The following is a 16,521-nucleotide window of genomic DNA, read 5'->3' on the forward strand; positions in this document are numbered from 1 at the left end:
AAAACTTTGGCTCCACATTTCTACTAAAACACCTATTGGTTTCACTATATTAGACACAGACAGTCCAGGGTCATTTTATACTCCACACAATTCCATCCAATTGTTGCTTAACACACCTATGTTCTTGACAACAGAATGGGCATCTACTTAACAACCTCCCAGGTAATAAAACAGAAACTGCCTCTTGAGAACACTTTATTTGACTATGGTGTTGATATACACTGTCCTTTCCTTTCTATCACCAGAATCAAGTATCTTAGCAAGTAGCAATGAAGATTTAATACTACTGTTTTTAAACTAAAAGGTTTCTTTGGGTTTTTTTTGTTGTTGTTTTGGTTTGGTTTGGTTTGGTTTGGTTTGGTTTGGTTTGGTTTGGTTTGGTTTGGTTGAGTTTTTGGACACAGGGTTTCTCTGTGTAGCCCAGGCTGTCCTGACTGGACTCAAACTCACAGAGATCCACCTGCCTCTGTCTCCCTGAGTGCTGGGAATACAGGTGTGAGCCAGACTAAACTAAAAGTTTTAAAGTAAACACTACTGCATATTTTTTCCTGGTAAAAGATTATAAATGAATTATTTAAAATGAATTCTGTCTCATAAGACTTGCAAGTAAAAAACCCTACACAAAATAAGTTTGACAATTTTTATAGCTATAAAGTTATCATACATTGGATTACAACTTTATTGAAATGAGATATATAATCTTGACACTTTCATAATATAGTATATTATCTTATTTAAGGAAATATGATTAATGACGTAAATGTCTGATACTCTTCATGAATTAATACCCAAACATAATGTGTTATTACAACTGTTAAACCAAACGACTTCTTCATCTGTCAGGGTCCATTATTACTTAGCTTTTGTTTAGCATATGAGACTTAAATACACATTTAAGATTTGAAAAGACTGAAATAGTAATCATATCATGCCACTGTATCTTATTATGGTTCACTGTTGAGCCTGGAACATAAACTACTGTATCTGAATCAAATCTGTATTATACTTCATTTTTTCCACTCAGAGCATCTCATTTCAATGGTAGGATAGCCTTTCCCATTTGATAGCTAAGGCTCTGAAAGATTTATAGCCCATGATCAGTTTAGACAGAACTTAGTGCTGTGATAGCAAGGCCTAAGCTACTAATCAGTATCCTAGCCTTCCTTTGACATTGTTTGAATAGGTATTGAAAATGCAGACCTTTAATAATGCAGCTTTCCAAAGGCTAAAAAAGCTAATACTATTATGAAAATGTTAAGCATAAAGTAGAGGATGTTAGGAAAAGGGAACAAGGAAGACTAACTTGTATGGTACTATACTGATGCACATGGACAAAGGTAATACACATTTAAATTATAAACTATTTATCCTAAGTTGGCATAGTATATGTGCCGCAACTAATAAACAACTATGGGTATACTAATAATGTAGTAAACACTGAATCAGTTTAGTATTAAAGTCATAGTTAACATAGGTATTTGCTTTTAGCCTTACCATTTCCCAGTTCCCTGGGCTTTGCATAATAAATAATATTCACTTTTCTATTTAATAAATTCATGATCTAAGTTGCTCTAAATTCATAAACATTTAAAAATAAAATATAAAAATTCAAGTAACAATATTTAAAAATTGAACAGTAACAAGACTACTCAGCTATTAAAACAAAAAAATTCATGAAATTTGCAGGCAAATGGATGAAACTAGAAAAGATCATCGTAAGTGAGGTAACCCAGACTGAAAAGACTGGTATATACTCACTTATAAGCAGATATTACCCACCTAATACAGGATAACCATACTACAATCCACAGACCTAAAGAAGCTAAATAACAAGAAGCACCTTATAGAGGATGCTTAATCCTCATTTAGAAAGGCAAATAGAAATACATAGCAAAAGCTGTTGACGAGAGGGAATTGGACGGGACCCTACCACAAAGGGCCTCTGAAAGACTAAACAGAGCAGGGGATCAAAGCAGATGCTGAGATTCATAGGCAAACTTTGGGAAGAGTACAGGGAATCTTATGGAAGAATGGGGAGATAGAAAGACCCAGAGCGGACAGGAGCTCCACAAGAAGACCAACAAAGCCAACAAATCTGGGCCTAGGGCCCCCTGCAGGGTCTGATGAATCAACCAAGAACCATGCATGGAAAGGGCCTAGAATCCCTGCTCAGATGTAGTCAATAGGCAACTCATTCTCCATGCAAGTCAGCTAGTAAGGGGACCAGGGGCTATGTCTCACATGGACTCTGTTGCTGGCTCTTTGATCACCTCTCCCTGGCAGGGCAGCTTTGCCAGGCCACAGAGGAAGAAGATGCAAGCAGTCCTGAAGAGACTTGATAGGCTGGGGTCTGATGGTGGAGAAGAGGACTTCCCCTTTCTGAGGACTAGGTGAAGAGGAAAGGGGGAAAGAGGGAGAGGGTAGGACCCGGAGGAGACAACGGATGTGAAGTGAATTAATTTAAAAAAGAACCTCGATCTAAGATTATTCTTTGAAACTGTCTCCAGAAGGAAGGTGTTAACAGCGTGGGTAGACATTCTTGCTACACATAAATAGCTTTCTAAGTCTTTCCTCAAAGTCTCCCAGAAGCCTTTAGCACCAGGTACATGTAATCTGTTAGTGCCAGCAATGATGTCAGCTGTCCCAGGGTTTAATCTAGAAGAAAACAAAGCTAATATAATTAAGCACACTGGTTTTCTTTATTTTACTACCTCTCTGTCAAGATTCTTAGACTAGAACTTTAATTCACCAGGAAAGAGATTTTCAAGATAAGTATACCCCAAAGTATTCCCAAGACCTCAGGACCTGATTATTGCTTTTACCTCTTAGAGCTTTACGAGAATTCTTAGGATCAGAGCCTGGTCCCTGGAAACCCTAACAATCAAGGTTCAGTCACCTTCTTCAGTAGGCTAAAGAAACAAGCAATGTTAAAAAGCAAAAAAAGGAGATTTGCATAGTTTGAACACACTAAGAAGACCAAATAAGCCCAGTGACATCCCAGCTACAAGTCTCTTTTCAGGACCGTAACATGAAGTTCATGTTCAAGTACCAGGCAAGATGGAGGCATAAGTGAGCAGTCAAGGTGACACATTATTAACTCAGTTTCCGTCTCTCCTGCAAGGTCTGGCAAGTTATCAGAACTGTGTGAAATCTCTTTTGGGAGACAACTTCATAAAAGTTTTGATCAGCCAGGTGTGATGGCATAAATCAGAATATAAAGTGAATAAATTAAAAAATAAATTTAAATAAATGAACTAGCAATATTAAAAAATTGAACAGTAACAAGAATCATTATCAACAAGATAAGTATAAAAAGTACTTGACACAGGAAATCATGAAATGTTTCTGAAAAAGGAAACAAGCTGTCAAAAACCTATTAAATGTAGAAATTTCCTTTTAAACCCCAGTGAACTGAAACAGCACTAGAGCCACTTGGTTTCAAATGACGAAACCTGGAAAAGCGCACCTCAGTTTCCCACTGAGGAATAATATCCATTATTCCTGTAGTGCTAGTCATACCATACAGTAGAAACAAAGTGAAGTATCATTCAATTGACCTTTCACTGAATTTCCAATATAGACTATTTATAAAAATTATCAATATATAAAAAAGCTTTTAAATTCTACTTGATTCTAATGTAAAAAAATATTCATTACTAACTATCTCTTTAGAACAAAAAGCTTAATTTGTAAAAAGCATAAAAGCCTGTGATGTAAGAAGCATTTTTACTAAGAATTACTTACATTGTTTTCTTTTATTTTTAAAATATGTTTTTACATATTTAAAAGAGTAAACCAGGAACTAGAAAGATGGCTCCATGTGTAAGAAGGATGCTTGCTAGAGAAGAATGAGGACTTGAGTTCACGTCCCAGTACTCAGGTAAGAAAGTGGGAATGGAGACACAAGGCTACCAGCTAACTCCAGGTTCAATGAGAGACCATGCCTCAAAGAAATATAGTGGAGATTGATAGAGCAGGTTCACTGATATCCTCCTCTGAACTCTGAGTGTGCATGCACCTGTACAAACACATATGCATTTACCACATCTATGTATATAAATGCACACCCATGCAGACAGACAAACACAAAAGGCTGAACTTTCGAATTAGGAAGGCAGACCTTATTCTAGACTTAACCAAACTTTCATAAATTCATGTACTTAAAATTTCTCTACATCTTTGGTATGAGGCCTTCTTCAAAAACCCTAAAAATGCAGCAGGGCAGTAGTGGTTCATGTTTTTAATCCCAGCATTCCAGGAGCAGTGGCAGGCAGATCTCTGAGTTATGAAAGCTGAGGGAGGCCTACTGGTCTACAGAGTGAGTTCCAGGAAAGGTATGGCTACACAGAGAAACCCTCTCTCAACAAACAAACAAACAAACAAACAAACAAAAAACCTAAAAATGCAAAGACTACCAGTAAAACAAGAACACATAAAAAACACTACAAAAAGATTTAATATGCCAAAGCATACAAAAATTACTTAGGCCACCAAATCATTCTAAGTGTTGTAACCTGCTTAAACTCTATATAGCCCCTCCATTGAGACCTACTATAGTCCTTAGCACAACTATAGCTCCTCTGTTAACACCCTCTGCTAACATCTGCTTTTGTTTTTAGCATAACCACAGCCACTTTGATTTTAAGCCTCTATTTTGATCATAAGATGAAATTAGGTTCAGGTTCTCAGGCTCTGCCTACCTTTTACTTACAATTCAATACCTGCGAAATGTTCTGCTTGAATTAATGATCTGTTCTACTTAAACAAAAGCACAAGACCTTGCTATGTTCTTTTCTCCCAAAAGAATGGGGAACTGGAAAGTCCCCAAACCTATACGAAGCCTCCATTCAAAATGCTTTGTCTAGCAACCTAGATACAACATACTTGAAAATGTTTTAACTGGTAAAAAGGATGTAACACCTCAACTCCCCTTATCTCCTACAACTGGCTGCTTGGTTATGCTTTTATAAATAAAAAGCCTGCCTTAGAAATCATCTGACTCCCAAGCCCATACTGTGTCCCTGACTTTTCAGACTTTGTCCAGCGTTCAATACCTTCCATCAATCTGAGTCTGGAGTTGGAGTGGTCAAACGTGCTATTCCTGACCCCACAACTCTAAGAACCTGAACTTCTTTACAAAGGTTCTTCCTTTCAACAAATGGTGCATAATTTGTAGTTAAGATTTTTATTTTATTTATTTTTTTCTCTTGGTGTGGAATTTCCAAGTATGCAGGAACAAATATGATGTTGAATAGTTTACAACAAACCTTTCCTAAAAAAATAAATATGAGCTGAACACTTAGGAGAATAATTTTTTTCATAAATACTACCTCCAAAGTACAAATATCAACTGGCAATTTATAATAAACTATCTATAAATATAAGTAGTTACACATATCTTATATTTGAAAGCATAATCCTATGGCACTATACAAATAAGAAATTCTGAACATAAATAAAATGAGAGAATGAAATAAAGCATATTTTAAAGCATATTAAACAGGAACTTTTAATACATGATGACAAATTCATTTAAAATCTCGCCTGTACAAACCGCCAATGTTCATATGCTACAATTTACTGCTGATAGGACTGATTAATTTTTATGTAAAAGTTTTCATAAATGTAATATAACTACAAATATATGTCTCCTAAATAGGACTAATTTAAAATTGTTTAACCTTTTAATGTAATCACTCGAGGGCAGTGGAAAGACAGCTTGGCGATTAAAAGCACTGGCTCCTCTTCCAAAGAATGCAGATTCAGTTGCCCATAACCACAGAGCACCTTAGAACTGTTTGTAACTGTCTGATGCTCTCCTCTGGCCTCTCAATGGAGGCAAACCCACACACATAAAGTATTTTTTTTAATCACTTGAACTGTTTCACTTTAATTATCATGTTGCACATAGAATATTAAAATACAAACTGGAATTTTAGAATATAGGGTATCAGAGAGTAAAACCATGATAGGTTACTTCTAATAAAGATGAGGTAAATTAATATGAGTGGAAAAAGAGCTCAGGTCACAGCAAATGAGTGCACTGCATGTAAATCTGTTTGTCTGTAAATGAAAAGGTCTAATACTTTTATTTCATGTCCTAGTAAATGTACAAAAAAACCTCATGAGCACGCATATGGACAAAGCTGCATCTTATACCACTGAGAGCAAGCAAGCAGCACGGTAAAGTCAGAAGCAGGTAATACTGTTTAATGCTATGTGGAAAACAACTACCACAGACACAGCTGTGCGTAACCATAAAAAGATTCTTGGAAGGTTGGTTCATGCACAGAGTCTAGAAACTTGGATCTTGAAATGAAAAGTATTATCCTTTAGCTAATAAAAGTGTTCCTTTAGCTAGACTATGCAATGTTGTGTTTTTATACAGTCCCTACTTTGTGTTCTAAAGTCCTAGAATTTTGATATCTTAGACAGCAATTTACACTTGATCAATTAAAAAACAAAAGCCCTGGACCAGCAGCCTCAAGTAGGGTTTAGTTGGAAATAGCAATTGATGACCCATACCAACTGCTTTGACTGACTTGGCTTCATATTACTGTAATACATCATTGGCATCAGTAGAACCACAAGCTGGGTCCTCAGACGCGAATTCAATCAATCAAATAAAGGCAATCTTGGAGGTCCTTAACACAGTATATAAAATACTACAATGTATGAAGTTAAAAATAAAAATACTTATGACATGATAATGGAAATATACTATTTTTAGGCTTTAACATTAAATCTAATTATAATTCATTATTCTATTAACAATTACAAAATCACTTCACAATTAACAACTTAATGAGAATCAAAGGTTCTTGGAAAGAGTCCCAATGGCTCAAAAAGATAGCAGATTAGTAAAGGACAAAGGGAGATTTCACAACATGAGATGTGAGCACAGCAAAGAAAGTTATGGGGCAAACTAAAAATGGAATAGGTTCTGAAACCTTAAGTGAGTATGTTATAGTGACTATTGTTTAAATTCCTTATATACTGAAACATTTCAGATTATTTTCTAGTAGAAATTTTCAAAATGTTACAAGCCATCACTTACATAGCAGAAATGAGTAATGTGTAGTGCACTTCAGAAATCAAACCACACCCATGCTGACATTAATCTTGAAAGGTGAAATTTATAGTTGTCAATAAATATATTGCCTTTGATATGCAGTTACCATGTAAGAGTGACCCAATTTATGTTTGCATATATCTTTCTGATTTATGCTAAATACAGCTAGATAGACAGACAGATATAGATATATAGAGATGATATAGATATACAATCTTTATTTAAACATACCTTAACTATTTCTTCAATGAAACAAATATGAGAAACAGGATCTCTTTTCTTGGTTAATACTTTTTGTAGATGCTGTACCTAAAGGCAAGGAAGAAGAGAGAGGCAAACTATATTAAATAGGGAATTCTAGAGTGAAACCAATATAATGCTTAGGAACTAAAAAAAGCAAGGTGTATTTCAGAAATTCCTCAAAAAATAGTGTTGGTGCTAGCATATGGGACAAAAGGAAAGGGGAGGGAAGTGTATGCAGCCTCTGCATACACTACAGTCAACTAGCAGAGGTATTTGGAGTGTTCAGGGATGACAAAAAGTGTACCTTTTTGTCATGGAAGTGTCATGGAAGCTCTTTCCATCTTTTGAAATATGTACCTGACCACAGGCAGCACAGATATGATCCATGAGTTTTTCCATATTGGTCCAGAGGGAAGCGCGAAAAGCTGCTGTGTTTCCTGGAGTGGGCATAGTAGCTCGCCCAGGTCCTCCTAAGAGTAACAGAGAAGTGGGGAAAAGTAAAGTTCCCAAAGATAACAAAATATGTATTATTCTGAAAGCACAAAGAAAACAAATCCCAAAATAATCTTTCTTTCACAAATAGCTTATGTACAACTCAGCACAATCTTTGTGTGTAGTAAAAAAAAAAGAAGTAGGAAACACACAATCACATGCACGGGGCTATGAAAACAGAATAAAATCAGTAAAAATAGTTTTCTTTAAAGGGAAAGAGGGTGAAGAGACATGAAACAAAGTGAAATGTTTTACACATTCAAAATTAATTTTATAAGAACAAAGAGAAGCCCAAAAAATGAATTCAAATAAATACAGAATCAGTAAAATTATCTGCATATCAAATTAACAATACAACTATAGCAGAAACAATTCAACGAATTTTAAGTCACAGAATAATTACTTTGGGAATATATGTGCTATGGGCAAAAAGAACTGCAAGGAAATTATGAACGTAACAAGTTTGCGGTGTACGCAATTTGGATGTAACAGCCCTGCAGCTAGTTTAGATACTACTTTAAAAGCAGCCACAAGGTTCTCATTATAAACAGGAAAGGTGAACAATGAAATGGAAACTAAAAACATTTCCCAAATCTGTTTATTACTTCAGTAATAATAAACATAATAATAAACATATCTAGAATCCAAGTTTTTATTTCTACAACCATCATTCCCAAAGCCAACAATCAAACCAGAGCTTATTGATAAAAGAGAGAGAGAGAGAGATTTCAGAACTACAACATGAAAAATACAGTGCAGAACCACTATTGTGCCAAATGATGTATAAAAACAAAACAAAACTCTGGACTTGGCTGGAGGGGGCTGTGCTTACAGGTGTTGGTCACTCTAAAAGACTTGCACCATCAGGATACACACTCCTGCAGCTCTCCTCTATCTGGGGCAGAATTAAGGAGCCAAAGTAAGCTGTTTTGCAGCTCCTCCTACCTGGAGCTGAAACAGCTATGGTCTTACCAATACTTGGCTCTTGTCATGTACTCCATGCAGACCAAAATCATTTAGCGTGGAACTTCCTACAACTCCCTGAAAGAGCATAACCCCACTTTGTTCAGGGGATCCCTCTGAAGCCTGGTACCCTTCCATGCTGTCGAGGGCAACTTTCTCTCATACTCTTTGCTTTAAGCTAACTTTAGTAGTATTCTCACAATGTTCCTAAGTGCTCTTCCACTACAAGATGTGAAGTGGAAGATGCTCATATGGACCTTGTTAGGTCTCAGGACCCGGGACAAATGGCTAACTGAGGTGCCTATTAAGATACCAAGACTGATGCTAGCCAACCTTCCCAGCATCACTCAGTACTTGTGGCTCCTCCCAGCATGTCTCTTCTGCCTAAACATCTCCATCCCAGGGGCTGGGCTTCCACTTGCTCTCCTTCCCTGGCCTGATCCCTATGTAACCCAGCTATTTTGGCTACATTGGTCTCTTGGCTTTTTGGCCTCTTTACCTGAGTCACCTCTAGGTAGGCTGGTGTCTCCTTTCTTGCTCTCCCTCCTCTCACTTATGGTCTGGTTTATTCTGTCGGCCATGTTCAGCCTGGATTCTTCCCTCTGCCTGCTTTCTTTCATCTATCTACAATAAAAATCTTCTCCACAGTTTAGAAGTAATCATATCCTCCTCCTTTTACTTCATTTTTTTATTCAGTCCTGAGGCTCTCATATTTAATAAAACTCATTCCTAAAGGGCAATCAGTCTTGGCATCCCTCCTTTCTCAAACCAGTCATTCTCCAAACAAGTTACCTCAAAACAAGTTGGGAAAAATCAGGCCATCGAAAAATAATACTGATAATAACGGATTTTAAAACTGATCAAAATATAAGTCATGAATAAATAGGGAGAAGCAAGCATTAAAAAAGGATAAAGTAGCTGGCAAAATAACTCACCAGGTAAAAGAGTGTGTTGCCATGCTTGGCAAACTGAATCAGCTCTAGTTAGTTGTTCTCTAACCTCTGTACATGTGCCATGGTATGCATTCACGCACATACACAAATAAATACATACACAAATAAAATATAATAAAAATTTTAAAAATAAAGCCGAAAGAGGAAAAGCTGCTTTTGAGGTGACTCAGTCAACGTTCAGAAAACCAAAATCCTGGTCAGAATTCACAGGGAAAGCCAGGCTCACCAGGTTATAGAAGGAAATGGGTACTTTACTGGAACGTGGACTAGAGGCTATTTGTGTTACATGCTACCAAACAATTTATTTGTATTCTAAGACATTGAGGAATTGCTGAATTTAAAGATAGAAGGCCAAATACCTTGGAAATGTTAAGTATTCAAGCTTTAGGATGATTATTGCTAGCTATGTTGTGCCTGATTTAAAGTGAAAATAGGGACAAAAACCAGAGTGAAAAAAAAAAATCAATAAAACTTATGAGTCTTGGTAGAAAACAAACCAACCAACCACACATTTAAATTTGAGGCAATGAAAGGTATGTTTGCTGAAAACATCAGAACCACCACAAAGAAGGCAAGCAGTGTGTTCCAGAACAGGAAAGATGTTTGGAAGGTATCTCAAAAATTGGCCAGGCCAAGCCCATAGACTCTGCTTTGAGAAGAGAGGTCCTAGTTTATACAGAAACAAAGAAAGCTTTTTCTCAGGACTCAGAGTCCACTGAAGCTATTGTCCTGGTGACTGCTGGAATAGGAAGTAGGCTTTCACACTGACCATTTGATGCTAACTTTGTACACAGAATGCATGAGTCATAAAGACTTCCACTTAGACTTCAAAAGAAGAGCTGGAAGGCCAGTATATGGACAGGTCAAAATGTCTGTGGATAGCCTCTAAAAACTTGCCACATACATTTTGAGAGTAGAACCAAAGCTGTAATGGAGACCTTAGGAAACTAGGGATGCTAGACCCTGAGGACATCCGTAGAGGCATGCTGCAAGCAACAAACTGAACTGCTGAAGACAGAAAGTCGATGCAGGCTGAGCGGGTCTGGGCAGACTCTTCTGGAGTACACATACTAGTACTCTGTACTCTAGCTGCTGGTCTTGGACCAAGAGTGCTTAAAGTCTGTCCTGCTGGATTCCAGTCTTGAGGTAGTTTCATCTCTCCCCTTGAAAATAACAGCAGAGCTAAGTTATTAATCCCATTTCCTACCCTACTCTTCAGTATTTTATGTGGGAACTTTAAACTTTTTTTTAAAGCTTTACTGAGGATAAGAAGTAATAGTTTGTCTCAGTAGAGACTTTCAAATTGGACTTGAAAACAACACTGAACTGTTACTATGACTATGAGAACACACAGATAAGACTGAGCACGCCTTGCTATGTAATGGGTGTGACCCTTAAGGGCCAAAGATGGGGCGTAAGAATTTAACTGTCTTGTCCTGAAAGTTTAAGGCTCCAGCTGGTAACAGTACTGAGAATCAGTGGGAACTTAACAGGGTAAGCCTAATTAAAAGTAGATCACTATGGGACATGACTTCGCAGGAGTCATGTCATTTTATTCCTGGCTCCATTTTCTCTCTCTTTTGCTTCCTGGCTGCCATGAGGTGAATAATCTTCTCTACCGCACTCTCCTAATACCACGATGTTTTGCATCACTGAGGCAGACAAATATAGGAGAAGCTGAGTATCCAGTGACGCTGCCTAGCTTGAGCTACATATACAATTCTTTTCCAAAAAAAAAACCTTATGGACCTGCACTCCTACCTGCACTGCATATACAACATGCTACAAACAATGGAATAGGTCAGATCCTCCCAGAAACTTACAATTAGCTAACCTTCTGTGGTCACCCATATCCTGGAATATCTGAAAATTATAAACAATGAGATGATCCAGCCTGGGCTGATTTTTGATACAAGCACAATAAGGCAAAATGTTTCTAAGTGAACTTTTAGTAAAAATATCCTATCTACCATCATATATATATATATTTTCCACGCATGACTGGACATACATGATTAAAATCAGATACATACCAGGAAAGGGTATACACAATAAATAAAGTAGTATATCACCCAAGTCCATCAATCAAAATACCATTTATACCTACCCTTGGCAAATAACTACTCTTTCTGCTGGACCTACAAAAGGAAACCCTAGACAGTAAGCAAACACTCCTAAATTGCACGCCTGTTCTGAGCCTGCTACTCTCTCACTGAAACAAAACTAATATTTCTTCCTTTTAAATGGTTTTTCTGAAGATACACACTAAGGAAATAAAAAGATCCACAAAGATTTTTATGGTCACAAGCTAAATAAATGCTCTGTACTGAAGATATAACCATGGTAGGAATAACCAACTCACTAAAGAGAATACTACATAAGGAAAGGAGTGAAAGAATATTTGAAATAAATGGATACTTCCACTAATCAAATTTAACAGTCTCAAGACACACAAGTAACTGTCTTAAATTTTGTTTTATTAAAATAATTAAAGAAAATAAGAGTTCCTGAAGGAAAAAATACTTACAGGTTAATAATATCTTCATTTGAAAGCCAGCAAGACTAAGAAGGAGCTTAAAAAGTAGGAGCTAATTTACATAAAACAAATAAAGAATCAGATAAACCCTTCAACTCATGAAGTGTTCCTATCAAATGCAATTGATAAATTAAAAGGAAGAAAAGGCCAGCTAACTGAAAAATGAGCCATTACTGGGAAAACTGCTTTATAATCAATTGTAAGCAAAACTGTGAAACAGACAGCAGAGTTCCTACTCAGTGAATCCTGAGGTACACTTTGTTGCTTCATCACCTGAGAGGTGTGCTTTCTCTCTTAGTGACTGTTAGGATTTGGTTCCAGTTCAGGGTACCTCTAATGACTACAGAACAAACATATGAGATGCTGGAAGAAGTGAGTTGATGATAGATACAAAGGACTTGGAAATTTTAGAGACCATGAAGAAATGATGGAAAGACAGAATGGTCTAGGTAGGAAAACTCTAATCCAACTCTGGGATCCCCAGACCATACTAAAAGATGTGAGGATTAGCCTCCACTATCACCTTAATTGGAAAAGAGGCAGAGATGAGTAAATGTATCTCTGAATGTACCTGTGAGGGTAGTCTCACAGATAATGAGAGATCTAGTTTAACCAATGAGCTAATCCATTAAGCTTTAAAAACTCTGAGCATACAACTGGGAGTTAATGCAAATGCAGAAGGCAGGGCCTAGTTGAAGGAAGCCGTCACTGGGAGTATATGTTTAAATGTGTTACCTTGGCACTGTCTCCTTGTTATTCTTCTCAACTTTCTGGCAGACAGGAAATAAAGTTCTTTGCTCTAGGACACACATTCTGCCATGATCATCAGCATCACTTAAGATATACAACAATAAAGCCATCTGAGCATGGAATGAAAACTCTAAAAATATGAGCCAAAAGGGACTTCTTCTACAATTATTTTTTTTCTCAGACATTAGTCAAGTGACGGAATTCTAACATGCCAGTTAATTACAGAATGTTGGACTCTTGTCTGAAATGTTTTTAATTTAATTTTCTGTATCCCCACTGTAGCCCCCTCCCTCATCTCCTCCCAGTCCTACCCACTCTCCCTCTTCTCCCCCTATGCCCTTTCCCTAGTCCCCTGACAGAGTATTACCTCCTCCCCTTCTATCTGATTCTAGCTTATCAGTTCTCAGCAAGGCTGGCTGTATCATATTCCCCTGTGGCCTGAATTTTGAAGTCTATATGGAGACACATAATTCATATTCCTTAGTGATACAGAACTTGAGAACTAGGTTTTCTATGAGAATAGTTAGGTCGTGGGGTGGTGGGGATCTTTAGTGACACCAGGGTTCCTGGAGAAGATGCCAACAATCAAAAAACTTTGGCAAAGTCTAAAGAAGCTGAGTAACGTGAATCTTCAAGCCAGTATTCTTACTGTCATAGTCTGCCGCTGTATTGACATGATAAAACCTTAACCAAAAGCAACTGGAAAAATAATAGTTTATTTTAGCTTACAGGTTACAATCCATCCTCGAGGGAAGCCAAAACAGAAATTTAAGGAAAGAATAGAAAATAAGGACATAGAGGATGCTGCTTACTTGCTTGCGCCCAATGGCTTGCTTGCCTACTTTCTTATACAATGCAGGACTATCTGTCAGGGGTAGTCCGCTAGGCTACACTCTCCTACATCAATCACTAATCAAGAAAGTGCCCCACAGACATGTATACAGGCCAACCTGGTAGAGGCAATTCCTCAACTAAGATCACCTTATTTCAGGTGACTCTAGGTGTGTATAGTCAACAAAACCCTAAACAGCAAACTAACAGAGGCATTTTCACAAATTACTTTCAAAGCACTGCTTAATTGTTTAAAGTTTGTATTATGTGTACGGTGTACATAAAACATACACTGAAGCCATAGCGTGCATGTGTGAAAGAGGCGAGCTCTGTGGTTGGGTCCTTCCTTCCACCTTCACTAGGGTTCCAGAGACTTTAATCAGATCATCAGGTTCACAAGGCAAGCATTTTACCCTTTGGGACAACTCACTGATCTCATTTCATATCTTTTCCAACTGCATTTAAGTATAGGTGAAAGAACCAAATCTAAGGTCATGGGCATTGTGAGTAAAGACACTATAATAAAACTCTGGTTTGTGTAAGAGAGGAAAGGAGTGGCTTTAGGCCTAAAGGCAAATATCAGTCAACTATGATTTTCACTTATTAGTTACCTTGTTTGTATTTAACAATTAAAATAGGGTTAATGATAAAAGTCTCCAGAAAACAAATTAACAGTAACAATCTACATAAACTGTCTACCGACTTTTTGGTAGAGCTAAGATACACAGGCAAGAATGGGTAAAGGAAAAAGTAAACTGTTTAACACTGGAGCATGATAAAAAAGAAAAGTAAAACTTAACCATAATAAAGAAATATTTACATAATAACTGACCCTCAATTGTGGAGAGATACTGAAAGTAAAGTGAGAAGAAAGGGTGGAGAGAAGTTGAAAAGAACATACAAAAAGCAAAAAAAGCAAAACACCAACGATCTCAACAGTTTTACCAGGATGACACACAAAGTTCTTGAACTTGAGGAAAGACATGCTTCTGAGATAACCAGAAACAAAGGTGCCCCTGAGCTGAACATAGATACTAGAGGTAGAGTAGAGTAGAGTAAAGCTAAAAGTAATTCCTAAAGAAACAACAGAAGGATCACTGGTCCTATAGTGGAATCTGAAACACCTCACCCAAAGACTTGGTCCTCAATATTAAACCCCCCCCCCCATAGATGCAACACACAGAGCTCAAAGCCAAAAAGTGGGAGCTGACACGACAGAGATTGGATCACTTGGCTCAGCTTTGCTGGATATTTGTCAAGCAGCTGTACTCGCTTTATAATTTTCACTGTTTCCAAAATATTGCAGTGCCACAGTTGGACTTCAGTATAACACCATCCTGATCACCATCCTGGGTAGCAGTTCATTAGTCATTGCAAATATAAAATGATTCCTTTCTTCGAACCAAAGGCAGTGAGATGAAAAGATGATAAAGCATCATGTACCCTCAGTGTCCATCACTAGCTGACAGAAGCTCAGGTTGGCAAAAACATGACCATAAAAATAATGTGAGAAAAATCCTTGCACACTGAGATTTGTAGTGGATGATTTCTGAAATGAAGAGACTGTTATTGAAGGAACCCATCTCAACACTGTGAACCAAAATTCCTGGAAAGAAGCCATATTGGATTGACGGGAAATTTCTTGTGAATAATTTATGCATTCTCCCAGGAGTACTGCTTCTAAGCTGCCCAAGGAAAAGTCCTGAGCATATTATCCCTCCCACTTCTAGGGAGCTATCCTTACCTGGCCAGCTTGAAGGTCCTCCTTACACCCTGGAGGTTGTGACTCAAATAAAGATGCCAGAGTCCTCCTTATGAGGCTCTGATTCCAAGATACTCTTTGGACATCTGTTCCTGCACTTATACAGGAAAGAGATAATCAAAACAAAGTAAACTTTAAAAGGTAAACGAGATTCAGTCCGATAGAGATCAAGTTAAAAGCCTCTTCCCATTACTCATGGAAAAGGAACGAAGTGTACAAACGATAAAAGAATAAAGTATCCTGTTTTTGGGCAAACAGGATAGACACCAGATATAGAGAAGACAAGGAGCAGGACAGGAGCCTTCTACAGGGGGTCTCTAAAAGACTACCCATCAGGGTATGGAAGGAAATATTGAGAATCACAGCCAAACTTGGGGCAGAGTACAGGAAACCTTACAGAAGAGCAAGACAGAAATCCTGGAGGGGACAGGAACTGCATAAAGAGGCCAATGGAGCCAAAATACCTGGGCCCAGGGGGTCCTGCAGAGACTGATACTCCAACAAGGAGCATGAATGGAGAGGATCTAGATCTCCTGCTCAGAAGAAGCCCATAGGCTGCTCAGTTTCTAAATGGGTTCCCTAGTAAGTGGAGCAGGGGCTGTCTCTGACATAAGATCAGTAGCCAATTCTTTGATCACCTCCTCCTGGAGGGGCAACCTTACCAGGCCACAGAGGAAGATGATGCAGCCAGTCCTGATGAGAACTGATAGGCTACAGTGAGATAGAAGGGGAGGAGGTCCTCCACTATTAGTGGACGAGGGAAGGGGCATAGAGGAAGAAGAGAGAGGGTGGGTGGGACTAGGAGAAGATGGAGGGGACTACAGCAGGATACAAAGTGAATAAATTATAATAAATAAATAAATAAAACAAACAGAAAGAAAGAAAGAAAGAAAGAAAGAAAGAAAGAAAGAAAGAAAGA

General features: G+C 37.7%; 1 protein-coding gene across 1 annotated transcript in view; it reads right to left on the reverse strand.

Moving 5' to 3' along the window:
- Cog5 (component of oligomeric golgi complex 5) overlaps positions 1-16,521 on the reverse strand; it is a 279,550-nt gene that overhangs the window by 113,997 nt on the left and 149,032 nt on the right. Inside the window, exons 9-10 of the mRNA XM_055624641.1 lie at positions 7,673-7,785; positions 7,304-7,381 (exon numbers count right to left, since the gene is read on the reverse strand). Coding sequence (XP_055480616.1) covers positions 7,304-7,381; positions 7,673-7,785 — 191 coding nt within the window. The remainder of the gene's footprint in view (positions 1-7,303; positions 7,382-7,672; positions 7,786-16,521) is intronic.

This window comes from Psammomys obesus, unplaced genomic scaffold, assembly GCF_907164565.1.
Source record: "Psammomys obesus unplaced genomic scaffold, mPsaObe1.curated_primary_1811, whole genome shotgun sequence".
NCBI lineage: Eukaryota > Metazoa > Chordata > Mammalia > Rodentia > Muridae > Psammomys > Psammomys obesus.